Consider the following 27,266-nt stretch of genomic DNA (forward strand, 5'->3'; position numbering starts at 1 on the left):
TTTGCTATAAAAATATGAAATAGGTGCACTGATTTATTAAAGCATGTGCAAACATATATAGAAATACAGTTTACAAGGCAAAAGCAACATTTTTACAATTCTAATGAGCTTGAAAGTGAATATTAGGTATGACTACCTTTATTCTTTAACACAGCCAGAAATCTCTTAGGGAGCTTTCTCATAACTTCTTTAAGTAGTCTTTAGGAATGGTTCTCCAGGTTTCTTGAAGGATGTTTAAAGCTCTGCTTTGGATGCTAGCAGGCTTTTGTTCCCCCTAACCATGACAGAGGCTCCAGCGTCTTTTACAGATGGCTGTAGAAACGCACTTTGGCACCTCGCTCCTGACCTCCTCAGTACATTTTGACTACAATTTTAAAAAGTGCAAATTCCAAACTAGGAATCATCGCTCCAAAACTCCTCTTACCACTTACTGCCGTTACTTTGGCGTTTTCATAGCTTCAACTACAGAAACTGGAAAAAATTGTGTTTTTGCAACAGGTTGCTATTAGCAATGTGTCTTTTTTTTTTTTTTTTTTTTAATGGTTTAAAAACGTTTTCTGTTATGTGTAGACACAACAGGGGTTCAGCCAACGCACAAAGAGGCTGGAGAACAATTGCTGAAAACTACTAAAAAAGAAGAATTACAAGACTGCGTAAAGACTTAGTAGTACATGTGAATTGACTGTAAGAGGAGTATACTGTACGGTGCTTTAGGACTCATAAACACAATAATCTTGATTTTATTTCAAAAACCAAGTTCGTTGACGTCAGGCTTTAAACTCATTCTTTATTCGTTCTTTACATATGATCAAATTACACAGACCTAACACACTCTGAGCTGCCAAAACAAAGAAAAATGTTTTTGTTAATTCAAAAACTTTTTATTCTTTTGTTTTAAATAGAATGTGCAAAAACAAATGTCCTGGTATTAATGGACACATGATTAGTGGTTAAAAATTGTAAATGGTACAGACGCCAGTATTTTTAGGAATAATGCAGTATGACCAAATACTTTATGCATTCAGTCTCTTTTTGGAACACAGTAATGTTAAAGATGGCATTGCCGTAAACAATATCATAAAGTCTAAACAAAAGATACCACCTTTTGTAAGCAAGGTGGTGGTAAACACCTTGTATTTATGTAAATAATAAATACCTCATTGTGAGGAAAGAAAAACCTTTGTCAAGGGTATACAGGAAATGTTCCTACCATTCATTATATAAAATAAATATTAGCTTCCACTTGAACACAACCTAAGTGCACAGCAGTATCCATAGCTCTCTGTCTAACAAGAGACTTTCATCACTATGAACAATTAAACTTGATCACTGCTTTACGGTATCTGCACCCATATACAGTTAGACAGCAACATTAGTTCTTTTTTCCTCCCTCCTGTTTCGCACCGTGTTAGTGCGTTGACGGATCTTCAAACGAACAAGGAGTCATCAGAGAACTGAAACTTCGAAACATTCATTATCCGATGCCCTTAAAACATGACACGTTCTGTATTCATTTGACAGTCGCCACGTCTGGAACAGACAAGAGCAAGAATAAAAACGGACTCATTTCAGGTGGAATTATACATGACAAAATGAAACTGCATCTACAACTTGCTTGCACTGCTTAAATCATAAGGTACATGATAAAAGGCACGCTGCTGAAGTGCTGATGGGCACAATTTTATTTTGAAACTACTCATTAGAGGTCTAGAATTTATTTTGAAGGCGTTAATGCGATAATTGCACAAATGTCAACAGTGATTTGGTTTGTGAGTAAAAAGAAAAATCATTCAAACAGTTGCTTGCTCGGATGGTTTACCTTTTGCAAACATCATATAGCTGTAAAATATTTACAGTTTAAAGTTATTACATTTTCTTATTTTTTAAATCTTATTGAACACCTAAATTGTAATATCAGTGCATATAACTTTAAATGTATTCTACATCTTATAACAGCTCAATTTTACATTGTGCATTTATATTCCTTACCTCATTGTGTGGTATACAGTGATGAAAATCCACCATTTCTGAGACTAATCTTTCTGATCTTGTTGTGTAGAGTTGTCTGGGGATCTGTGTAGGCAGGCAGTAGAAAAGCTTCATATTTACAGTGCGCTTCAATAATGTATTATTAAAACAAAGGCATTTGAACAGGATAAACATATAAAAGGCAAATGAAAGCAAACACTTAACTATTCAAGGGTCTACTCCAGGAGACTCTACCTACAGCAATCAGCACACAGTTCACTGTTAAAACTACACACAGCGGTTGGGTTTTTGTTATGGATCATGCGGTTAACTCTTTCATTTTGTCGATAAAAGCCTCTGAGTGTCTACTGAATATACCAGAGGATGTTCAGTCCCAGTGAATGATTTAATCTGCAGTATATTTTTCACATTGTAATGTAATTCGTCCACCAATCAATCCATTTTCTTTTGCTCATCCAATTGAGGGTCACTGAGCCTATCCCAGCTGTCTTGGATTGACATGGTGGCTGCACCCTGAGCAGATTGTCAGTCTATGGCAGATATTTTGAAGATACATCAGAGCAATTTTAAATACAAATGAAAAGTCAGCCTAGATTAAATGCATGGAAGGATGGAGATCAACCCAAAGTTTGCTCTAAGTTAAATAATACTAACGTATTTGTTAGAACAGAATTGGTTGGAGTATTTTAGTTATTAGTAGCCAAAGAGCTGAGGTTAGTAGTTTAGTTGGTTTAGTCTTCTGTGCGACGCAGCACAGTGTACCTCGATACTCAGATGTATATTTTCAATGGAGGCAAAATGTTCTTGCTCAGAGTGTTGGGACTGGGAGGAAGCAGAAGTTGACGGGCATGGTAATGTGGACACGTGAGTTAAGACACCATCGTCATTCTCAAATACTGGGTTCTCCCTCAAAGTATTCTCAAAGGCATAAGGGGCAAGAGTCTGCCTACAATGTAAAGGAGATTATGAATGCTTTTGAAACAGTAGGCTATACCACACAAAATGACTAAATAGTCACGTATACAAAAACAAACTACACAAAATAGGGCTCATACTTACACCAAAGTTACAGCCTTTCTGGTTTTTATGCATTTCTTGTTGATGAATATTATAATGCCAAGGACGGCGCAAACAAGGCAGAGACTTCCCACAAGGCAGGTTACAATTAGTGACGGGTCTACCGGCACTGACACCAGCTCATTGCAGCGTTCCCCATGGTAGTGCCAATATTTACCCACGGGGCATCTAAAAGAGATGAGAAAAATGCATGCAGTTATGCACAATATTTTAATAAAATCTTAATATATAATAACTGGGTACAGTTATGGCCAAATATGGCCTTTCTTATTTCATCATCAGTTGAGCAAAAAAAAAATCTGTGACGTTTCACTTGGAAGCTGTTACTGCGAACCCAAAATTGGGATTAAAAGAACTTTCGATTCAAGTGATACATGCCTTGCATAGGTTGCAAAAAAACAAAACAAGTACAAGAAACAAGAGAGTGGGCAGGAATATAAAAATGTCCAAATCAATGCTTTGGTACGTTCTGAGAACAAAAAGAGCACACTGTTGAGCTTTATGAGAGCTTCGCCACATAGTGAAAACCATTCATCAGCCTCAAGAATAGAAAGGCTATTTTTGCATAGTGAATGGCCTTTCAAAAACATCGAAAAAAAACCTAGAAGACAGATGGAATTCAGATCAACGTGTAACAGAATGATGCTAAGAAAAAAGCACGGAAGCAGACCAGAATGGTTAATGAGGTTCAGCACCTGTGGAACATGCATGGCCATGCGTTCCAGTGGGACTTAGTCACTGAGTGTTTAGTGACGAAGCGACAGGAGAACCTAAAAAAAGCTGTTTTTTTTACTGATTCTGCCAATGCAATATAGTTCATTGCATGGAACTTGACATTACAGTGACCTAAAACACACTGTGTGCGTGTGTGTGTGCGTGTGTGTGTGTGCGTGTGTGTGCGTGCGTGCGTGCGTGCGTGCGTGCGTGCGTGTGTGCGAGTGCACTGTGAATTCTGACAGTAATTGTCTGCAATACAGTCTATAAAGTTGCAAAAACCTTAAAACGGTATATTTTTTCAAACCCTGGGGTCAAAGAAATTCTGTACTTAAATGTGCCATTTAATTACAAATCTATTACTGTGAAATACAGAGCTCATATTATGAAAATTGTGTCGCTGTCCAGATTTGCAGACCTAACTGGAAGTTAGAAAGAAGCACCCTTTGAAGGTAATGACATTTTTCATAGTAGAAAATGAAAAATTTGCTTTCTTTTTCCTGAGACGTGTTCAAAAGAGCTCACTATTGCTTTCAGGTTCCTGTGTCTCAATACATACCTCATGGCATATGTATAAATTTGCATAAACATTAAAAATTCTTTCTATTAAAAAGATATGTAGCGTTCTTGATAAATGACTGAATGATCCTTGAAGATAAATTTGTGAACAATTAAAAAAGCCTTTACGAGTTGGATGCCTAACTATAATAATAATTGTTATTAATAAATACACATTTTCATCCTTACTGCACTGCCTCCAGATGCATCTCTTTAAATTTTGTTAAAGACAGTTGTAGAATTCAACATTTTTCAGCAAGCAGCTCTCAGGAGATGGATGTCCTTGAGTACACCACAAAGCAACACGTTTACATCAGCCTTACAATTCAGGATAAAGATAAAAAGAAAAGAAAAACAAATGAAAAATAAAAACAAACATGGTGGATTTCCAACTTCAAGGCTCTGAAAGTGACATCAGGGATCAAATCCAAACACAGCTAAAAAAAATAAATAAAAAATAAGGACCTAGTATAAACTTTAAGGTCATTTTGTTTGTGCTTCCTTTCATTTATCAGCTTGTGTGTACCTGCAGGTTGCTCCATGGCCTGGGATTATTTCACACAGGCCTCCGTTCAGGCAGTAGTTTGGCTGCAGGGTGCAAGTGCTCTGACAAGGCAACCCGTCCACTGTGCTGTAGCCCGGATCACACAGACACTCTGCCTCGTTGGTCCAACTGTTTATCACACAGCGTGAAAACTCATTGCAGGCCAGGAACTTGCAGGGGTCTGCCTGGTCAGCTAAAACCAACGGAAACAGGAGAGAGAGGTGAAAGAAATATAGACAGAGGGCTGAGTGTTCACTAGCATTAATGCAGTCGTTCCATGTTTGCAGATTCAGAGGGGAAATAAGAAGGCATGCTGACTGATATGACAAGAGGTGTCTGCTTTCTGTTTCGTGTGCTTTTAATATGGCTCCATGCGATCATGAACTCACAATACACAACACCTTTGTTACAGTCTGTGAACAGACAGCAGATAAACACGAACCTTATGATATTGACAAGCATAATTCACTGCATGTGCAGATTAAGGATTTTTGTTCCCTATGCCTTGCCTGCATATTTTATTCACACAACATGGGAATGAACTGTGATCTCGCTTTTGCTTGGAGACACACAAAATTAAAAGTAGTGTGTAAAATCTTGCCACTAGATATCATTAGATTTCACATTGAAATCAGCTGAATTCTGTTTTCTTACGCCTTCCAATTCAAGTGCATAATACTATCTATGGTGGCCCTCTAGGACAAACAACTCTGGACTGTCAGTTAGCTGTTTACCTCAGTTGTCACATTGTTGGACTCAAACATTTAGTGAATAACCTCTCATATGATATGAGAGGTAATCAAACTGGGAAAGTGTGATTTTTAGGACAGTTGAGCCTAACATTAGCTAGCGTAACGTTAGCTTAGAACCAGCTCTTGTTGTTTAGCTAGCTTTATGTCAGATGTCTGGAGACAGGAAGGTTGTATTACAAAAGGTAATAGCAAGAATGTCAGAGATAAATAAACAAGTTTATGCATTTTTCATGTGTTTTAGTTCTGACTTAAGTTCAGGAGGTGAGACTTGAGGATGGGAAGGGGACGGTGTGGAAATGAGAAAAGAGTTGGAGGAGTAACACATAATGAGAAAGAGGATGGAAATACACATGTACAGATGTTAAATGGTCATATATAATTTGACCTCTGTCATGGTCAAGGTCATGGGAATACATCAGTTTGTCAGAACACATAATTACACACTAATCAGTGTATACTTATTATTTATTTTCTATTAAATACAAAGAAGAACCAAATCAGAGCAGTGGACAAGCAAGAACATCTCACCTGGTTCTATTTCCAAGGAGCGACTGTCAATTTCAATATCAAGCCTTTTGGAAGCTGCATTACAGAAGTCTTCAAGCACGCAGTGCACTGCTTCTGTGACATTATAAGGTACGGGCTTGTCCAGTTTCATCCTGCTGTTTACCACAACACTTCCATTCCTGAAGTTAAGAATTTCCAGCTGCTTAAATCCCGTCAAGTTGGACTGCAAATATGGCAAAAGCTGTGGAGAATGAGAGGAAAAGCATATTCATTTCTGAGAAGCTCCTATTTCAGTATTTGATTTAGCAGTTCTCTTTCAATGTTTATTTAAAAGGCATTAGTAAAGTTAGTAATCTGTGGGGAAAAAAAAAATCCCACAAATGTATTTCTTGATCCAAGAAGAGAAAGGGACTTCTTCACTTTGATTTTTGGGTGTAATTAAATTATGCCAGACACGTGCCACCCTATGTCAAAAAAGAGCTGTTCCCTCCTGAGATTAAGTCCCGGGGGAGGAGAAGTATTTAATTCTGCCACTATGATACAACAGCTTTTTCTTCTTCTTCTTTTTTAATTTGCTATTCAGGTCACTTTTTGCAGTGTTAATGCTATGAATAGTTCATAATTAAATTTTGATGCAAGCATGAAATCCTGGCATCACTGCTCAGGCTGTGTAATTAGATCCAGAATAAAATTAGGGTTATGTTCATAGGCATTAGTATAAGAACACAAATCATGCTAACTCTAGTCGCAAAACAGTCAGAAAACACAGGGACAAAAAATGATACACTTACAACAAAGCTAACTCAAGTCTATCTATAATATATACTGTACTGTTTAGTGAAAGCTTTTATCTAAAGTGCCTTAAAGTAACACAAAGGCAGACAGTAAATGTTTATTGGATCCAGTATCTGTGCATCACTACAGCCTTACTGTGGTAACACTGCCCCACAAACATAAAGCACAGGAGAAGCATAGTCAAGACTGATTTGAGACGTATCATATCCAGTTTTTTAATAATCTGTTTCATGCTAGCTGGGAAGAGGCCTTGCTGCTGTTCCTACTTGTTTTTTACAACTTTTTCCTTTTAGCTTTTTTTTTTAATGCCATAGCATCTAATTAGAAACGAATTACAATGACACAAAAAGGAAAGAAAAAACTACATACAGTAGGCCTGCTTAGCATATTTAGCAGTAACTGCAGGGTCATTCCTATGCTGGTTCTCTTCCTAAGATGTTACATTACCTAACTGACCAACCATGTTGTTGAGCTGTCATTAATTAAGGTAATTAAGGAAAAAGAGGTGAGGAACCCAAGCACCAACTCATTTAGAAATCCTATCAAAAAAATAAAGTCCATGTAGGTCTACAGTTGTCATCAACACTGATTAGATTTTACTTTGTTAATTTGTTGATTTTATTTCTGTTTGGTTTTCTCCTTCATGGTTTCATTACAGTGGTTACTTTAAGGTTAAGGGGGAAAATAATGTTTGGGTTCAAATAGAATATTTCACAATGGTAACCATGCGACAAAAAGCCAGGCAGAAAAACCCGATGACAAACTTCTACACTGAGTAATATTTTCTCTAATTAAAAAGCTCTAAAATGTCAACAGCTGGATTGATTGTCTCAGAAAAACATTATAGTGATGCAGGAACAACGCTATGTTGTTAGGTTGTTCTCCACATTTACATGATACATAATGGAAACATGACAAAGAAGTATGAGAAATATAAAAAAGGGTCACGATCTCTCGAGTTCTACATAAATGTGATGAGTTTATTTACTTCAATTTTGGTATTATCAACAACTCAAAGTGCTTTACACTTTAATTAGAAGTCTTGAGCTACAGCCACCCGCATATGCTCCACGGGGTCCCGTGGTCCCTGGGCTTATATTGTATGGCATGTAATGGGAAAGGGTCCAGTGTTCCAAGGATCTTGCTATATGTCAGTATTTGGACAACGCATGAGAACCATAAAAGCATAATCTATAGTTGCTTATAGTGTATAGCACATGTAAAATGATAATGCTGACCCAAACACCAGAATATTGAACATACACACCCTGAGAACAGAGGATTCTGGGAGCACAGATAACTGCTATTCCTTTGCCACCTGACACTAGGGGGATTTATATCAGTTAAACTTGTTAAGTTGATGGTAAAAGTGTTAATTTACAAATAAATGCAATAAGGTAACTCATTGGTCCAAATAGCCAACAAAACTCAACAAGCACAAACACATTGGCTTCACTGCGTCTGTGCTGCCTTCTTCTTTTAAAAGGCAGTACACAACACAGCACCTGTCTGGAACTCTATATTTACACAGCCATGTCTTAGCTTTAAGTTAAAGTTAACTTCCCATGCAGACATGTTTAAAATATTCCCGCATTGTCAGACTTTGCAGTCCAGATAAGTGAGAAGCCAATCTTTTGGGACTTCGAACCAATGATTGCAGAGCTGTTTAGGCAGGAAGGAAGTCAACCAGCTCAAGTAATGGGCCTACATCAATGTCCATCGATCTGAACCACTCTCCTTCAAGCCACTCCATGTTCACTACAGATGAGGCAAACATCAAACCACCACAGTGTGCGGGAGAGAGATTACGATGCTTTAGCAGGCCTGGCTGTTGAGAGGGAGATAAGAGGCCTTAAGGAGCTCTGCTCTGATCTGGTTATTTCACTTATCATTGACAAGCAGTTTACTCTCAGCTAGCTCCCTATAGCTAACAGTCTTAGCTAAGGAAGGTGTAGCTACTGGAGGGTCCACCATCCAGAACAAATGGGCCACAGCTTGCAATATAAATACACATTCACACTGTTGTTTGGTCATCCATTTGTCTCAATGCAGAAAATCGTTGAGTTATAATCGCCCACTTTAGATGACCAATCCAGCTATATTGACTTTCATGCAAGGTCAAAGCTTGTTTCTTTACAAGAATTCTCACTAGAGTCTGTACTGAGACGCTAAAGATACTTTAAATTGCCATGTTATATATATATATATACACTAAACCTTTGCAGGATGCATGGCACAAACTATGATTTCATCAGTCTGACACAATCACATTTGCTTCTCTGAGGTTACACATGTATCTACTGGTTCTTGCTTTGGAAAACCCAAATGAAATATCCCTGCATCTGTGTCAAAAGTCCCAAGAAGTATTTTGCTTCCATAAGTTTTTAATTTTTTTGATTTGCTGTATCAAACTAAGTCCCTCCAACCTCCATATCCAGTTTTATTGGTTGCTTCACAAACCAGTAGGTACAGGAGTAATGGGGGAGTGTGGTAAAAGGTATGAAGGCTAATTGTTCATGTATATTTGAACAAAACAAAGAAAACACTGCATCCATTTAAATGGGCTGCATCATATGCATTATTTGACATTTCTTCGTTATTGTTTTAGTGATTTATAACCCCGCCTGGATACACTGGGGCCTGTCTTTATTTAAAAAGCCCATTTAAAGGAAGACTGAAAAATCCTAATGGGTGCTGACAAAATAATATATTAAGTATAGTAAATACTTACCAGTGCACTCATCTGAAAACGGCTAAATACATTAATTAACAAGGAGAATTGCAGAAACTGGGGTTTGGGCAACCATTAAAGATTGGAGATGGAGTGTTGTTTGTGTTATTCTTTCAGGATTTTTATGCATATTTTTTTAATATATATATTTATATATTTTTTAAATACACATGTTCCCTATGCCCACTGGCATGACTGCATGCATACAATCCAGTTTGTATTGCTGCTTCTTCTTGATTTGAAGGTCTTTACATAACACAGAACGCAGGGCTCTTCTGAGTGAGCCTAAAAATACCTAGGGGCAAGCATCAAAACTAAACAGAGATGTCAAGTGATGCCTCTTTCTTTGATGCTTGTAGCAAATGCAGGTTTATAGAGACATCGTCCTCATGTACATACATGCCAGCAGCTAATGTACACTTCTTTTTTGGGGGGAAAATAAAATATATGCAGGTCATACACTCAAATATCCAAATAAAATAACATAACATTGTCCAGCTTGTGATTGGCTTTATTTCATTTTCTCTTGGCCAATAGTAGTACATATATACAGTGTGCATATTTGGACAGGTACCCATTCAGAATAAATGATGCAAAATGCATGCAGATGTCCATATAAACTTTACTGCCATCACACTAAGCAGATGGAAACCACTAATAGCATAATGTGTGTGGTGCTGGAACTGACTAGAATTAAAGCTTCTTACCTCGGGTCACAACCAATGACTAAGGCAGACCAAGGTCCCATGACTCACACTGCCCTGAGCTAGGTTGCTTTCTAACATATACAAAATTCACAAAGCTATGTGACATCTGTACTATATTTTCTTGGCCCACTTATTTACTATTTACTCCGCCACTCTCTGGGTTAATCTTTAAGGCCCCAAACAAGCAAAAATCACACATACCAATAAATAAATGACAATGCAAAAATAAATGTCAGAGACTGCGGTGAATAGCTAACTGCAGGACACTTTCACTGCATACTGCATTTCCCAGTTTAAAAGATAAAACCTGAAGAAGTATACACTTTACACGTAAATTTAAACTCACAGGCTCACAAATAATAACAAAGCAATGTCAGCTAGCAGCACATTTGCAGTACTTCCCACAAAGCTTGTAAGCACGGATAACTACATAGATGTTTTGCTTTCAGTGTTGTACTTTAAAGAAATAGGTGCACAGATTTATATGACTCTCTCTGATTTAGCTAACTTAGCACAAAAATGTAGGATCCTTAAAGTTTGCAGGCAACCTTTAAGAGCTGAAATGTGGGGAAACAGCTAGCTAGACTGATTTTATGAGCGGTGATGTGATGCTCTGTTACTTGGTTGGGGTCAGTGACCTCAAGTGGCAAATGGGATATGTTGTGCTAAGCTAACCTGACACAGATTGAGCAATAAAGAAAATCATTACTGTTTTTTATAGAGAAACTTTTGAGAAACCCATGGCCACCCCTCTGTTTGCAGAAACCAGGAGTATGCTGACAATGAGTCAAAGAGAGTCTAGACTTCAGAGTTGTACCAGGAAGCAAGATTAATAGGTAAGATAAGTAAGCTGAGGCCATGCAACAGGAGTTTTTTGTGTCACAATGGTGACTCTCTTTTAGCTTGGCAACATCACCATGGTCAACTATGCTGAACACATAACCTAGACATGAGAAGGTTATTTCTTTTTAACATGATATGCCCCGTGACTGGTATCAATTCTCAACTTAGAGAAAACCTGTTGAGCCGTCTGCATGGCGGCACAAAATTTCTCATGCCTGGTTTTGAATTTTACATATTCTACATTTAAAATTTGGGATTTGATGATTCATTAAGCAAAGCACTAGCAAAACAACTTTGCGTCATAGTACATCTTGCAGTAAAAGCAAAACTGCAGTCAAACATTAAGGCGAAACACACAAAGTCAAACCCCCTAAACAGAATCAGACTTACAGATAAAAACTATGCATTGTAGCAGGCTAGCAGGAGAGTCTATAATTTACTACAAGTTTGAAAGTAAAGCTTAAGTTTAAAGCTGAATAATTGAGAACTGTTAGAAATGTTAAGAGATGTCGTGATTTTTTAGTTACTGCATTTGGAAAAGGTTAGTTAACTTTCTCTGAGGCATTAGAATTATATTGCAGTTCCAATATGGAAAAAAATACCGGTATGGAGGCTAAAGTCGTCTGTCTCCTAGGCCCAGATTTACTGGAAGCTCCAGGGTTTGGCGAATTTCTGGACCCAGCGTGTTGTGTCTGAGTGAAACAGAATCATTTTACCACCTTGGCGATTGTTTAAAGCTTTACCTCACTTTACAAAAATAATGAAAACAACATTTAATAATGAAAAATATAACTTTTTATAATTCATTACAATAACTTCTTGGGATTAAAAGCTGGTGTGAGGATAAGGCTTATTGCACTGTGCTTCCTCACTAATATAGAACAACAAAACAGAGAATAAGAAATTCCCAAACCCCATTCCCAAAAAGTTGGAACAATAACCCTTTTAAGGTGTTTTATATAAAAAGTAAACACATTTTTTAAAAACAAATCCTGATTTAAACATTGGATATTTCTCTTCGTGTAGGGTTTAATCGATTAGCAAATTATTCAGTTGTGCTTTTATTAACACAAAGTGACTTTCAGTTTTTTTGGAAAGATGGTTGCACTTTCTGAAACTGAGAGTTTTCATCTCTGGGCTACAAAAGCAAGTATGAGAATGAAACATGGAGAAGCACAATATCAAGCACAAATGCTTGTGTACCTACCAGTTCAAGAAACGTATTCTCCAGTGTCTTATACTCAGGAGAGCTCTTGTTGAACAGGTCATCAGAAAACATCATGTTAGTGACCCTCAAGCTAAAGAAAACCACTAACTCTTTGCTCTTATCCACTGCTGTCATCAGAGGTGTGCTGGCTTGTCTAATGATTGGGGCAGCAGTGGACTCATATGGGCGTTCTTCAGACTCTGAGGCGACTCCACTACCACTTTCCACTTCATGGGGCTTGGACACCAACTCTGTACCATTCTGACTCTGTCCTCCTTTCTTTTGACTGTTTGAACTCTCAGCAATAAGGTCCACTGAGACCGGGGCTACTCCACTGTGCCCTCCACTTGACTCATTGGCATCCTCAGGGGATGGCGAAGACTTCACATCTGTTTCTGGTTCAATGCCTTGGACTTTGCCCTCAAGTGGTGATGGTGTGGAAACTGGTGCTGCTGTTTCTGTGATAGACATCTCCAAAATTGGGATAGGGTAAGTAGGCAGTGATAGGTCAGTCAAAACCTCAGCATCAGTCATAACTTCCTTAGGCTGGAGATTTGGAGTTGTTACAGAAAGGTCCTCATCCTTTTGATCTGGATGCTCATTCCCCCCATCAGCTTGTCTGGGTTCTTGAACGTAAAATACAGCAGGAAAAGGAAGAAGATATTTTGCATTTAAATGTACTTGTACACTTATTGTTATGTATGACCATAACTGCAATACAGGCAGAGCCAGGATGATACAAGGAGTGATCAGCATGAGCAATCATAGAATTTGAGTTACATTAGTAACTATAATTTTCTAGGAGAGCTTTTATGTGGAACCATTCATCTACAGCAGTTATTCCCATGTGGATATCTTATCATCTTAAATATCTTATGCAAAAAACACTTTAGCAACAGTGCTTATATTTTTTATTTTATTTTGAGTATCTGAAGTTTACCCCAAAAAGCATATTATGTATAATTTTTTGTGGTGTACTTCCACATAAATTTGTTGCACAGAAGACAAAAATAACTAGCTGTCTAGCTGCACCACTTGCAGGCGACTTATGAATCATAGGATGCTGTTTGAGCCAGATCTTGTTATCTCCCTGCTTTGATCATTTGACTGTATGTCTGAGGCCATGCCAGTCACATTTATTTAATACCCTGATCTGCTGCTGTTGCTGTTAGCCAAGTCACTTCAGTCATTTTAATATTCACTCCATGTTCCATTTCATTAAACCATAGTTACTTACAGCTCTCTCTTTTCTTTTATTGTTGTTTCTTCGTATAATTATTATATTTATTTCATCTTTTAGAACAAGAGTAAAGAAACTGTTATCCTTGCTTAGCCTAACTGTAAGTAGAGAGACTAAAAAGACAAACTATAATGCCAAAATCTCACCAAATTTCTCCACTCATGTGAAAAAGAAAGTTTGCACATCACTCTTACACTCTTACATCTTCCATAGGAATTAGGCTGTAAGTAGCAGCCAGGTGCTGATAATCAAATGCACTTTGTTAGTTGTTCATCAGCAACTTTCACAACCTCTGTAGACCAGATGTTTGCTGGTCTGGTGCATTCAGGTGTGTTTTCAGATAATGCCAAGGAGGAAAGACATTAACAATGATCTTAGAGAAGCAAAAGTTGCTGCCCATTAATAAGGGAAGTGTCGTAAGGTAATCTTCAAACAATTTGAAATTCACTATTCTAAAGCGAAAAAGATTATTCCCGAGTAGAAAATATTCAAAAGAGCTGCTGGCAAATTAATCCCAAAGTCAGAGCATGCAATGCTCAGTGAAATTAAAAACAACCCCTAAAAACTGTCTTTCAGACTCCACAGCCCTCAATTAGCATGTTAAATGTTAAAATACATGAAAGCGCAATTAGAAAAAGACTGAACAGATACGGATCCTTAGGAAGGGTTATGCATGTGAACAAATCACATTATTGTGAAATAATATCAACTAGGATTTTATTTACCAAAATAATCTGGAATCAAATCTGAGGCCATCTGTCTGACATCCAAAGTTTGGCTGAAACTGTGTCATGCAACAGGAAAATGTTCTGAAGCACTGCAGCAAATCTACAACACAATGTCTTCAATGAAAAGAATACAAATTTTACAGTGGCTCAAGGTCCACAACTTAACCTGACTGTATTGCTGTGGCAGGGTTTTAAACATCAGTGAACTTAAGTGGCATTGTAAGTTTTCCTACTCATTCCTCTAAATAATAATACAGCACATGTGTCGTGCATCATTTTATATACACATTTCTCTCAATGCCCGAGGACATGATATATTGAGTCTCTTTGGAAACTCGTCTGGAATTCAAAAATCAAGTTGTTGCTGGTTTAAGTTGGCCTGCACAGCATGAGAATGTAATGACTTGACCACCGGCAAGTTGTTACTTAGTAATGGGTTCTAATATAATGTATCCTCTCAGCATGAAAAATCTCCATCTGCACAACTGAACCACCACATCTAATTGTACTGACATTCCTATTTCCTCTGAAGTATGAATGTTCTGTACAAACAACCGGGAACAACTTTGTCATATATTACTATCTGTATTCTTGTTTCCCTGCCTTTTTCTGTTAATTTTGAAAATTTACTGTAAGCTCCTTTTCCCTACTTTTCTTGCCTGGGTGTCTTTTGTTTTTCGATCCTCACTAATGTTGTTTATGTATCTGAGCTGCCCAGCCCTTAACAGCAGGTCATCCTTCAACAGCTTTACCACCATTAAGAGAAACAAGATATAGAAAACCAATAATGATGGCCACGTTGTTGAGTTCTTCCTGTTATCTGTCAATACCTCTTAATGGAATCCCCACTACGCAGACTGGTGGGTTAATCAATAGAGCTTTCACTTCTTGAAACATCCCGCTTTATAAACATTTAACCTGAGGAAGCCTTACCTTTTGTTACCTCCTCCTCTGATTCACCCTCACCTCCTTCTTCATGTTCAGCTGATGGTATTTCCTCCACCTCTGTCTCCGCTTCCTCCACCTGCTCTGTGAGAGTCTCCACTTTTGCTCCTTGTGTAACGGCCTCCTCTGCAGCATCGTTTGTGGACTCCTCTTCTACAGCTGCCGATAAAGGATTCTCCACTGTGAAGGCAGAAGTGACTTCTGGGAGGATGTTGGGGATGAAAGGCACAAACGTGTGTGTTTCTGGTTTGACAGTAGAAGCTTCGAATGCGGTTTCAATCACTCCCAAGGTGGGGAAGAAACTTTGGGTGAGAGCGTTGTCCTCTGTTGGTGCCTCTGTGGTGTCGTCCTCGGATATTACAGTCTCAACAGGATTCAAGTTGAGCTCAGCAACTGGATAAACTGTGGTTACTGAGAAGGAAGTGTTAAAATACTTCAATGTTGAACACAAACTTAATATCTAATTCAGGTAAATGTGTGATATTTTGCTTACCAGCCTCAAAGCTTAGTGTCTGTATGTCCAGTGGTAGTGATGTCTCCTGCTTTAACGCTTTTACAATGATGTGCTTTAGTTTAGGAGCATTTACGTCTTCCCCTGTGTTTGTGACATAACCCTCAGGTTCCTCATTCAGCTCTGTTTCTCCATTAAAGACCACAGCATACCGTACAGACACATCCTCCAGTCTGGGCAACAAGATAAATCATGTCAGAAAGCCTCACAACACACAGACTCCAGTGGTAATAGTGGTAATCCGAGAAGCTTCTTCAGTTCTGAAACTGAACTGAAGAAGCTTCTCGGATGAGAGGTGAAACGTCTTCAAGCAACTTAAAGAAGTCCAGACGCTTTTCTTTGCAAGCTCCTTTGACAGTGGTAATAGTTGTTCACTCAGGCATAAGCCAAAAGATAAGATGAAACAGAGAAGGGATAGCTTCTCTCGAGACATAAGCAATGAAATGTTTCAATAAAATCTATTTTAAGGGAAAACTAAAGAAGGATGTGTTTTTACCGTAATCAATGTTTCCATTTCTATGTTCTTTTTTTTCTTTTCTTTTTTTACGATAAACCTAATTGTAGTGGCAATTCCTTTACTTTTGAAAGATCAAACGTCCCACAACTTAAAGTCCACAAGCCACTGCTGCATTGAGGTAATATTTCGTACGCAGGCAAAAGAAGTCCATTGTCCAAACATTTTTGTTGAGAGTTTTGGTTTATTTATCCATCTTGGCAAGCAATAACAAGATCCTTCCTGCTGCTTCTCCTGCTCTGGTAAAAAACCATAGGCCCACCCCAATGCATGCTGGTCCTAAACCAGTCTCTTTATTTATAGAAAAAATGGCCCTACAGCTCTTACTAACTAATTTAACAAAATAACAACAAACAAACAAATCATTTAAAACAAAATATTAACCGACAAATAAACCCCAAAATATAAGTAAACGAACAAACTTTAACTAATTTCAAAAATAAGAACAAAAATAAAAAATAAAGAACAAATAGCTCCAACACTAATTAATCCTCTTTTAACTCACCGAAATCCCAGAACACGTATCTCTTTGAATCCTGGAACTTTTTCAAACACATGAAGCATCTGCAGAAAAAATGAAAAGAGTATTAAAATAATTAAAACAAATGTGAAAGAAATCCTAGAATTTTCTGTTGTTACTGTTAAAAAAAAATTAGAGCAATTTTTAACTTGGAGTTTTTGAATCCAGCTTGGACATTATGGAGTGCATAACTATTGCAATCATGAGGCATATATGGAAGTTTTGTAATGCCCACAGTGAACTAAAGTCAGCATTAATGCAATTTTCTCAATTCACCAGATTTAACATTATTCCAAGATCTTAGGCCCTGAAAGCTACATGAACTAGGTAAACAGCTCCCTGACACTACACTTACTCGAAAATCTGTCCACACTCTTTGCAGCCCCATGCAGAAAAATGCATATTTAGAATGATGCAAAACACATCTGCAGCATTTTTATTTAATGGAATGGGACTTTCATACACTCATACAGCTTCAACCTGTTGGAAAAAGCTGATAAAGAGCATGTATGGTACTGACAGGATAGCTTAGGACTCTGTGGAGTCCTGTAAAAAACTAAGTACCTCATGCAAGCTACTGAATTACCTCATGACTCAATAGCTGCAATAACCACCTTTAGCAGTAATGACTTTAAGTAAGTTTGTGGGCATTCGTAGATCCTCAGCTCTCTTAAATTGTATTGAGATCTGAACTTCGATGAGGCCATTACAACACCTTGATTCTTTTCTTTTTCAGTCATTCTGTTGATGTTTTACTGCTGTGCTTAGAATCACTCTCCTGTTGCATGACCCAGTTTTAGCCTAGCTTTAGCTTTTGGAGAGATAAGCTCACATTTAACATTAGAATATGCTGTGTTTGTTTCTCATCGAACGTGATGCTGCAGATTGCGATAAATATATCTCCACATATCTCATGGAGATGAAGCTTTTGGTGTTTTTTTGCTTTGTTTTTTGCAATTTCCACGAGCAAAAAAATATTGTACAGTGCTAACACACACCTGAATGTTTCAGATGTGCAATCTGTTAGCTTCTACTTGCACTCGTAATTCCTGTAGAAGCCGTAAGAGTGTCTTTAGTTTTTCACAGACCTGCCCAAATAAAACGTTATTTTTTCGCTGACTGTTACACCTATTTCTTTAACGAAATTCTGCGTTAGTGGCTGTTTGAACTGTGGTGAGAATCTATCCCGGCCTTCTTAGTCAGAGATAATTAGAACTTACTATTCCAGGCTCACGCTCATTTAGAAGTCTTAAGTCCTGCAGTTACCCTTAAAGCTGTTAAATCAATCAGGGTGTGTGTTAGACCTAACGCTGCAATGTAATACAAGCTGGCAATCACGAATACCTTGTTACATAACACCGCCATTAAGAAGGGCTTTTGTTTTTAATGACAGAATAAGACGATCACAGGAGTAAGATACAGAGGGGGACTTGATGCTTAAACTCACCCTTTGTTTGAGGTCTCGGGCGATGTCATTGTACTGTGCAGTCTCGGGGTTACTGAGCAGTTCGCTGTATGTCGGATCCACGATGGTGATCCTGAACTCAACAATATACTCTTCATAGTTTTCTTTCATCATGCTGGGGTTTATCTCTTTTACCTAGCAAACCAAAATCCACATGGCATTTTTTTACTACTAATTAAAAATCTGAAACTTGACAATGAGTTAATGTTCTAACTGTTATAGTTGACCTACCACATCAGCCTCAGTTGGAAGGAGAATCACAGGTGGAGTCCAGGTGCCTGACACAATAAAGCAACATATAAGTTAAATCATGATATCTTTATGAATGTTTTATGACGCCCAAAACGACACAACTACTCGCCAACCAGTCGGGAAATGCATATTTTCCCTAGCGACTGTTGGTTGCCAATGGATTGCCAACCAATCTCTCGGCGTGTGGTTGTGGCTTAAGTCAAGTCTGTTTTGGTTCAACCTTAATGGTGTTTATCTGTCAAACTCACATTCACTTCCTGGCTCTGCAGTCCCAGATTCAATTCTGAAAATGGAAGAAAAATACTATTTAAAAAACTTCAGGGATCTTCACCTTCACCATTTTTAAAAAAAAATCTGCAACATTCTTCTGTTTGTAATTGAGTGTAAAAATATTTGCTGTTGCAAAAACAACATATATTAAAAAACTGTCAGTCTTTTGGCAATTACTAGGCACTTTACACAGTTACAGAAAAGTAAAGAAAAGAAAAGAAAAGCCTCTCCTTTCTGGAGTGTAGCTGATTCTTAAAAAAATGACTCCACGCACAGAAAACACTTTCACATTTCAGAGGGAAGTTTACCTACCCTTCATTTTCCTCAGCTACTCTCTGGAAATTAAAAACAAACACACACACGAAATGATATCAGCTATTACATTACTATTACACCAAGCAAGCACAGAGTACAAATGTACTGTTATGGAAAGTGGACTTCCACACTCACTCTGGCGACCATGTCCAGGTGCTCCTGAGAGCTGCTGAAATTGTGAGCCAAGTCGTCCATGCAGAGGTTTTCATGCTGGCAGGTGTAAACCCAGGCCCTGTACTCTTCTGAGTTTGGCACTCTGTCCAAGAAGATCTGAAAAGCTTCCCAAATTGCTTCCTGACAAACTGAAGATAAATCACAATTTTTTAAAGTACTACCAAAAAAGACACCATCTGATCTGATTTAAATCAAAAGGACAGAAAAAATAAATAGACAGGAGGTGAATTCCTGCTAGAAAACAATTACATAACTCAGGCTAAAGAGGGTTGTTGATATTAATCCTGCCATCGGTTAGTATACAGAGCTAGTCATGATTTACAGGTTACAGTTGGCTTATTATGACCTTTGGGGAGGAATTTCAATGGAGCTTTACATATGAGCACACATACAACAGTACCTTATAGATGTATTCAATCACAAAACAGATTTAATGTGAAATAACAGAGACCGCAACAAACAGTATTATAGCTGTTGTTTCATAAATGTCAAAGTGTATATTCAAAAGTCATTCTGTGCCTGTGACATTTCTGCAAAAATTAAAATTATAAACAGAAAGCTGTCCCGAAGCAACATTATTTTTTATCCGCATCTGCGGCTGAAACAAGCACCATATTGTTCAATAACTTGATGCCCATGGGAAATTTGTTCTCTTATAAAATCATTTCTGTAATGATTTGAGCATCTCCCATACAACAAATTAATCTGCCTCATTTTAAAATCATACGCCACTGCAGCTGTTTTGGGACACTTAAATAACCGATTGCAATGACAAAGGTGGCAATTTTAGCTTATTAAATCACTGATAACCCATCTTTCTTAGACGAGGGATTTTTGCAGTGTAGCTAGACTCTAAAGATTTTTTTTTAAATATCAAAATCATACCATGGATGAGGGAGTATTCAGTGAGATTCATTAAGATTTAGAGACATAGCACCATTAAATCTATTGTGGCAATGTGGTCTGCGACCAAAGCAATGACGGAACTTAGAACAAACTCTTTTGCAAATAAAAAAAACAATTTGATGTGATTGAAGTGCAGACTTTCAGCTTTAAAATAAGGGGAGAGGCTCCAAGGTAAATTGGCCTGATACGGCCTGTCTTCTTGTTGTTCTATAACAAATAGACACTGAAAAATCATTAGTTTATTTCAAGTATTGAACTTGTATTTGTTAAATGTTCACTGGAACTCTAAATATGAGGTCCAAAGAGTGTTGATGCAAGTGAAGGGGCCCTCATTACAACGAGAAAACAAAATAAACTCTTCAGAGAGATTGCAAAAACTTTACCAGTGGTTCAATCAACAATCTGTTACATTGTTGTTTTTCTTTTTTTGTCTTCCCCCTGTCTCACCATCTCTTCTCCCATCTATTTTTCTTTCTCTTCCTCTCTTTCTTTCATTCTTTCTCCCTGTCCTATCCCCCAGTCATGTCTGTCCCGTCTGTAACAACCGAAAATCAAATCAAATAAATACATAATTATAATAAAGGTCAATCAAATGGACCAATATGGCAAGGCCATGATGATCCACTTGGTAAAGTCAATCTGCTTGGCATCTTTCTTGGCCTTCAGACAACAATTCTGATGGCTAAAAAAATCTGCTATATTCTTAAAAAGACTGAATTCGCTGGCCTGCTCTGGACACAGAAGATAGCTAAAGTAGATGATCCCCAAAGTCTTCTCTTGGTTAAGAAAAACTATTTCACAACATCTAACTAAGTCAAGAAACTCTCAACAAGACTGTCAAAATCAACAGTCAAGAGACTCCTTCATGAATACAGAGGATTTATAACAACATACAAACCACTGGTTACACTTAAGAACAGGAAAGCCAGATTAGCCTTTCATAGTCCTGGAAAAAAAACTCTTTAGACAGACTAAATATAAATATACTTCATCGACTATCCATCAGAGATGGTGGCACAGGCATCTACAGCTTCCAGTGGAACCAGGTCACTAACATTTATTGATGATGTGAATCCTTGTAGAAGTATCAGGTGAATGTGTGGGACTATGTTTAAAAATTGAGGTAATTTGCTTTTGTTAAAACTCCTGAATTACATGTCAGTCACATATCGATTGCTCTAAAATCCACTGGTTTAAAATCCTATGGACCTAGCTGACTAAACCCTGTCTTTACAAAATGTTTTGATTGGATAAAACATCCAATTTGGTAGCTGTTCATTCAACTGCTAGGACATCTCTGTTTGCCCCTTATTCTAATAGACTAAATATTTCAGGACAGGCTTGTTATACTAATACACTCTGCTGTGATTAGGCACAAAGTAAATGTTTAAAGACTCCATGTACAGTATAAGCTTACACTAAAGTCTAACACTGCTCATTTCATCTCACCTCTGAGTTTGTAATAGGCCCGGTGGCTGCCGATGACTGCTTTCACACTCTCCTGGGGACACACTTTGACACCCGTAGTGAAGATCGTTGACCTCTTTCCCCGATGTCCACCCTGCTCTGCTCTGACATTGGTTGCATGTGGGATTGGCCTGGAAGCTTCCAGAAAGTGTCGGTACTTTACATCCCTGAGTCCAGAAAAACTGTGGTCGTGAAGGTCTGCAAGAGTCACAAAGAAGAAGTTATTAAGTCAGGCAGAATGTTTTTACTCGCAACATGAATAATCAAACACTTCATGATAAGTGGATGTAATTCTGTTGACTGTCAGGTTGGTGTGAGATTTCTCCCGCAGCAGTACAAGTGTTTGTGTGGATGGCTGGGATAATTAACAACTGATGGGTGACAAAACAAAGGTAAAATTGCACTCCATGTACTAAATGCTCCAAAGTGAGTCACATATTGTGCATAAATTGGGCTGAATGGTTTGCATTAAACAGCAACGTGTTTCTTTGTTATTTGCATTTTTAACAGGTTCATTATTTCTTGCTGATGGGAATCCAACTAATCTGGCATAAGCGTATTATTGTTTTTTGAATTAGCCATCAATTTCCTGTTTAATATCACAATGAATTACAGACCTTGCTAAACAGGTTTGTCAGTCTTCACTAGTGTTACAGGATAAAATTTAAATATTTTCTGCTTCTAAAAAGTGAAGTCAAAGCACAAATGCCTTCAAAAGACTTCTGGTTCCATAGAAGTCATGACCTCAGTGCTCAGGTCATATTGAATTGAACATTAGGCTCATCTTGTAAATTATGATCATTTATCAATTATCAGTTTTATTCAATTATCATCATCATGTGATCAAGAGTCAGATAAGTGGATTATTCAGGATATGTTTAGTGACTAACAGCTTGTCCATCACATGTCAGTAGCCAATGAGTATGCAGCTTCACAGTCGCAGCAGCAATGGCAAAAACGCTGAGGCTTCATGATGTGACTTCATGGGATTTTTTTATACCGTCTATGTTGATAATGCTCCAGCTTTATATCATCTCACCCAAATATCGCCTCATCCGGGTTTAAAAAAATTAAAAATAAGACCGAGACAGCCAAAATATATTTCACATGAAGAATTCCACATTTTAAAAAGTGGCTCACAAAAAAATCCATCCAGATTTAAGGAAACGCAATCCTAAAATGCTGTCATGCCCTTTCAAATAACCCTTATTAATCTTGTCATATCAGAAAATGGGCAGCCAGCACTTACTATCACCAGAGAGAATTTAATTTGACAGGTATTTTATCCAGCAAGGTGCCATCTGTTTAGTTGTGCTACGGTATGTTAACTGCTGCTTGCTTTACCGCTGCTTTTAAAGAGCATTTGTAGTGAAAAGGAAATCACACATAGAGTACATGTATTTTAGGACTGTCTAATCCAAAGACAGCCTCTGTGTGTGATTTAATTATTTTTTAAAGGCGCAGACACTGATTCAAGCTTGTAAGTTTACTTCAATATGAAGACATCCAGAGACTAAATCTTAGAGGTGCTTGTTTGTGACTGGAAAAATGCAGAGACATATGGAGAAAGACTTTCTAAGTTGAAGTGACCTTGTGCAGCTTAACCCACGTTACGTCACTGAGACTGGTGAGTGGCTAAAAGAGTAAGCGATGAGATCGTGCTGGGCCACGTCCAAGTATGAATGAGCGTGCGTGTGGATTACTGTCGAATAAGGGTGTGCATCTATAGCAAACCTTAAAGAGATTGAATTTAGCTACAGTGGTTAGAAAAGAACAATTCTGCAAATGAAGGCATTGAAGAAATGACACAGATTCCCCTGTTTCCATGAATTATACCGCTGAGATGCTGCACAGAGGATGAGAGCTGCTCTAATTTTCTGATCAGTTTAATTAAATAATCTTTACGAGCTTCAGTGACACTGGTGAATTACAGGAAGGTAATTGTGCGCCATTACAAAAGCTAGTGTGCCAGTCAGTCTCTCCAACACAGTTACCCCATTGAATAAAGCTATTTTAGAAGAAAGCAATCATTGTCGTGCCAGGTGGCAAACCTTTGAGGACTTCTTAAGAGAATAAGCTGGGATTTATGAGCCCCAAAACAGAGTCTGGAGGTCATTGAGCCCAAACAGAAAACTGTGCCTTTTCAGGATTAGGATAGAGAATGAAGAATACGGACAAATAGAAATAGGGAGTGTGTAATTACTGTTGCAATTGTATTCGACTCAGAGCTTTTAGCTGAAGCTGGTATATTTCTGGGGAGATACAGAGAGTGGGCTATCTCAGTACTTAAATTTTGCATATCTATAAAAGCACACGGAGCTGTTTTGCATGTTGCACCAGTGCATTGTGAATCACAAACATTGTCATACGTGACAGTTTCAAGAAGTGAGTTTAAACATTTGCAGTGAGTGGACAGTGTACTTGAATTACTGTTATTGTGCAATATTATAAATGATTTTTATTGCAAAGCTGTTACATTGATAGAATATGTGTTGCAATCAAGCAGCTGGCAATGCTTGTGTACACTCTATCTTTGTCCACCGTGTTAATTTATGTTAACTTCATTTAATTAATACCTTAGACTGTACATAAAAGATGGATGCAGTGTCACTATCTGCATCTTAGTTCTGCCACCTTATAAAAATACATTTCTACTGTCTTATCATGTCTTCTTTGAAATAACTCAGACAGACAGTGACAGGCCAATGCTTCAGTTGAAGGTGGAAATCCAGGTGACATCACTGTGGCTGTGTCCATCTTTTATAACATAGTCCCAGACTGAGTCCTAGTTTCAGTCTCATAATCTTTTTGGAAGTCATACAGTATGTTGGTGGCGATTGTTTCCATAGGGTCTCCTATTTAGGTTTTGCACACATGTGACCGCTAATCAGGTGGCATTAACTTGACCGCCGTTTGGGACACGTGACAATCACTGTAGGATCGAGTGACCTAGGGACCAGTCCACAACCATCAGTCATGAGGGGAAAATGATTAATCACTGACTGGTTGCTGGACGGTCACTGTTCCAGTCACACAGATGTAGAGACCAATCGGTGACTGCCTGGCAACAATCTGTCACTAGGGAAAAATTCCCCAAACCAGCTGATATAAACCTCCTTGTGACTGGTTACTAGCTTATTGCTGCGGTCGCAGTTTGAGTGTAAGCGACAGACATTGCAAACACTGTCTGGGTGGTCTTTGGGCTGCAGTGAGAAGTGCAACACAAACCAGAAAAGGTGACGCTTTGGTTTCTTGTATATTGCCACAAATGACTGTATCTTCGTCTGCAAATTCTTGCTAACAACTAGCCTTCAAAGTAAAAGTTGTGGCTTAGTGCTATAGCCCATCGGTCCCCAACCTTTTTTGCGCCACAGACCGGTTTATGCCCGACAATATTTTCACTTTAGGTGTCGCAGATAAATACAACAAAATAAAACTAGTACCGGTACCGAAAAAAAGAAGATTTATTCATAACACACATGAAAAGACCCAGGAAAACCGAGTTAATGATAAAAATGATAACAAACTAATGCTGAAAACCGATAAAAACCCTGAAAACCATACATTTTACACCTGAGCCTCAACTCTCGCGGCCCGGTACCAAACGACTCACGGACGGGTACCGGTCCGAGGCCCGGGGGTTGGGGACCGCTGCTATAGCCAACATGTTTCAAAGGGTGCCATTTTTACGTTGAAGGCTAGTCGTTACAGAGCATGAAAGAGCAACTACACAAAACCGTACCAGTCTTCTAGCAACTAAAGCAACCACTATGAGTGTTTTGATGCTGCATCTTCTTTGGAACCCATTTCTCCTGGTGAGTGTCAGAAACCTCCAAGAACACATTTCCACAGTAAGAAGTGGTTGTATCACGTGCAATATGCTAAACAGCGCTTGAGCACTGTGCACATGACATCACATGAGAAACCTCATTATGCTTGATGTTATTTCTATGTAAAAACTTGGAAGTTATAAAGAAGCCTTATTTAGACAGATGTTCATTACTTTGCATTTGTCAATATGTTGCATGTGTAACTCCACTACATAAATAAAACCCTTTGAAATAAGCAGTACTCTTTAATCCAAATGTAGCATAAGACCAAGAAAATGCAATGAATGCTTAGCATTGTAACCTGTAGCTTTATGAGGAACGTAGCCTCCAGTTTAGAGACTGTCAGGCAGACTGATTGAACAAAATAGTTTCCAAACATTTCAGCAAGTTAAGCTGCCAAATCATTTTTTCCTAAGATTCATAGCATAACATTTGAATTGGTTTTGCTTGAAGCCTCATTTGCACATGCACAGACACGAGGGCCTAGGCAAAAGGAGGGAGTGTTGGCACGGGCCTTAATGCCCAGTGCATCCGCAAAAAGGCCCCACAGCAGAATTACAAGCCAGAAAAGATTAGTGTCCTGCAACACTGGGAACAGAATGGCTTTTGTTTCCTTCAGGATAATGAGCTCACCCGGGCACATCACACTGAACAAGACAACCAGTGCCGATGAAAATGTTATCCCTGTTGAAATTTCGCTATCTTTCTCAGTGAACACCTATTAGATGTCACGACCAGTTTAATTCACACTGAATATTCATGACCTTAAGAGTGGTTCGCTATCTGCTTGACATTTGCTTGACATCTAAAAATCAAAGATCTTTCCGAGGGTGAACTGGCATTTTGTAGCCTGCCGGGAGAGTAATTTAGGTAACAGAGTCTCATGCACATAAAACAGAAATACCCTGTTGTTCCTCTAAATTTCACCACTAAATTTGCTAAAAAAAAACAAACAAACTTGCAGGTAGATCTTTGCATTAAAGGATAATTTGTCACTGGCCAAACTTAAAGGAATGCGAACAGTCACTTTTATTTTCTAAATTTTAGTAAGCTATCAATCAGATGCATCTTAAAGAAAGTTTCTTCATTCTACAAGATGATTCTTACCTTTGATTTGACTTGCTTGGAGGGTAAACAGACACAAAGTTAAGCATAGTCCCGACTTCAAAAGCATGATGGGCTAAAGTGTAAAGTTATCATTTGTAAAGTGACTGTGGCAAAAAGCAATAAAATCCAGAATCTCCTTATCTCGAGTCCTTTAGCAGAATGTATAAAAGTCTCCTCATCGGTGCATAGGAGTTCTTGGCAGGCACCAAAACTCAGCTTCTGCAATCGTTAGTTTCTGGATGCTGTGGGATCCCAGTACACTGCAGAGGTGATTGCATGAATGGACGAGCAGTGGGAGCAAGGGAGGAAGGAGAGGCAAAGGAAGAGAATCTGGGAATAGATGATATTTTGGCTCAGGAGTTTCCTTCCATGCTGTCAGTGTAACAACAGTTACAAGGTTAAAAAAGCAGGCTCTGCTTTGAGCGTAATCTCTTTACCTTCTTCTTGCTGCTTGTAATCCTCGAGGGGGCCACGTGGCTCCCTGGCCTCATCCTGTTAGTCACCTTCTGGACCCTCGTCTGTCAGCTGAACAAAAGTGGGGATCTGCCAACCAGCTGAGACCAGATAACTACTGCCCGCAATTGCTAGGGCTTGATCA

General features: G+C 38.3%; 1 protein-coding gene across 6 annotated transcripts; it reads right to left on the reverse strand.

Moving 5' to 3' along the window:
• Positions 1 to 775: 775 nt before the first annotated feature.
• On the reverse strand, positions 776 to 27,266 carry impg1b (interphotoreceptor matrix proteoglycan 1b). 6 transcript variants are annotated; one of them, XM_082515426.1, is made up of 19 exons: positions 26,669 to 27,266; positions 21,714 to 21,929; positions 19,320 to 19,486; positions 19,182 to 19,204; positions 18,848 to 18,882; positions 18,579 to 18,625; positions 18,330 to 18,482; positions 16,868 to 16,926; positions 15,831 to 16,021; positions 15,326 to 15,748; positions 12,425 to 13,050; positions 11,820 to 11,909; positions 6,163 to 6,382; positions 4,865 to 5,075; positions 3,049 to 3,234; positions 2,752 to 2,935; positions 1,990 to 2,073; positions 1,820 to 1,839; positions 776 to 1,530 (listed from the first exon to the last, which is right to left on the reverse strand). In XM_082515426.1, the coding sequence occupies exons 1-19, from the start codon at positions 26,733 to 26,735 to the stop codon at positions 1,488 to 1,490; spliced, it is 3,045 nt and encodes a 1,014-aa protein (XP_082371552.1). In that variant the 5' UTR covers positions 26,736 to 27,266; the 3' UTR covers positions 776 to 1,487. The 6 variants fall into 6 exon arrangements, 5 of the variants coding, with proteins under 5 accessions (XP_082371552.1, XP_082371553.1, XP_082371551.1 ...); XM_082515427.1 differs by lacking the exon at positions 1,820 to 1,839 and having other exon boundaries at positions 15,359 to 15,748; XM_082515425.1 differs by lacking the exon at positions 1,820 to 1,839.

The sequence above is a fragment of the Aulonocara stuartgranti genome (genome assembly GCF_965226115.1).
Source record: "Aulonocara stuartgranti genome assembly, chromosome: 19".
Classification (NCBI taxonomy): domain Eukaryota; kingdom Metazoa; phylum Chordata; class Actinopteri; order Cichliformes; family Cichlidae; genus Aulonocara; species Aulonocara stuartgranti.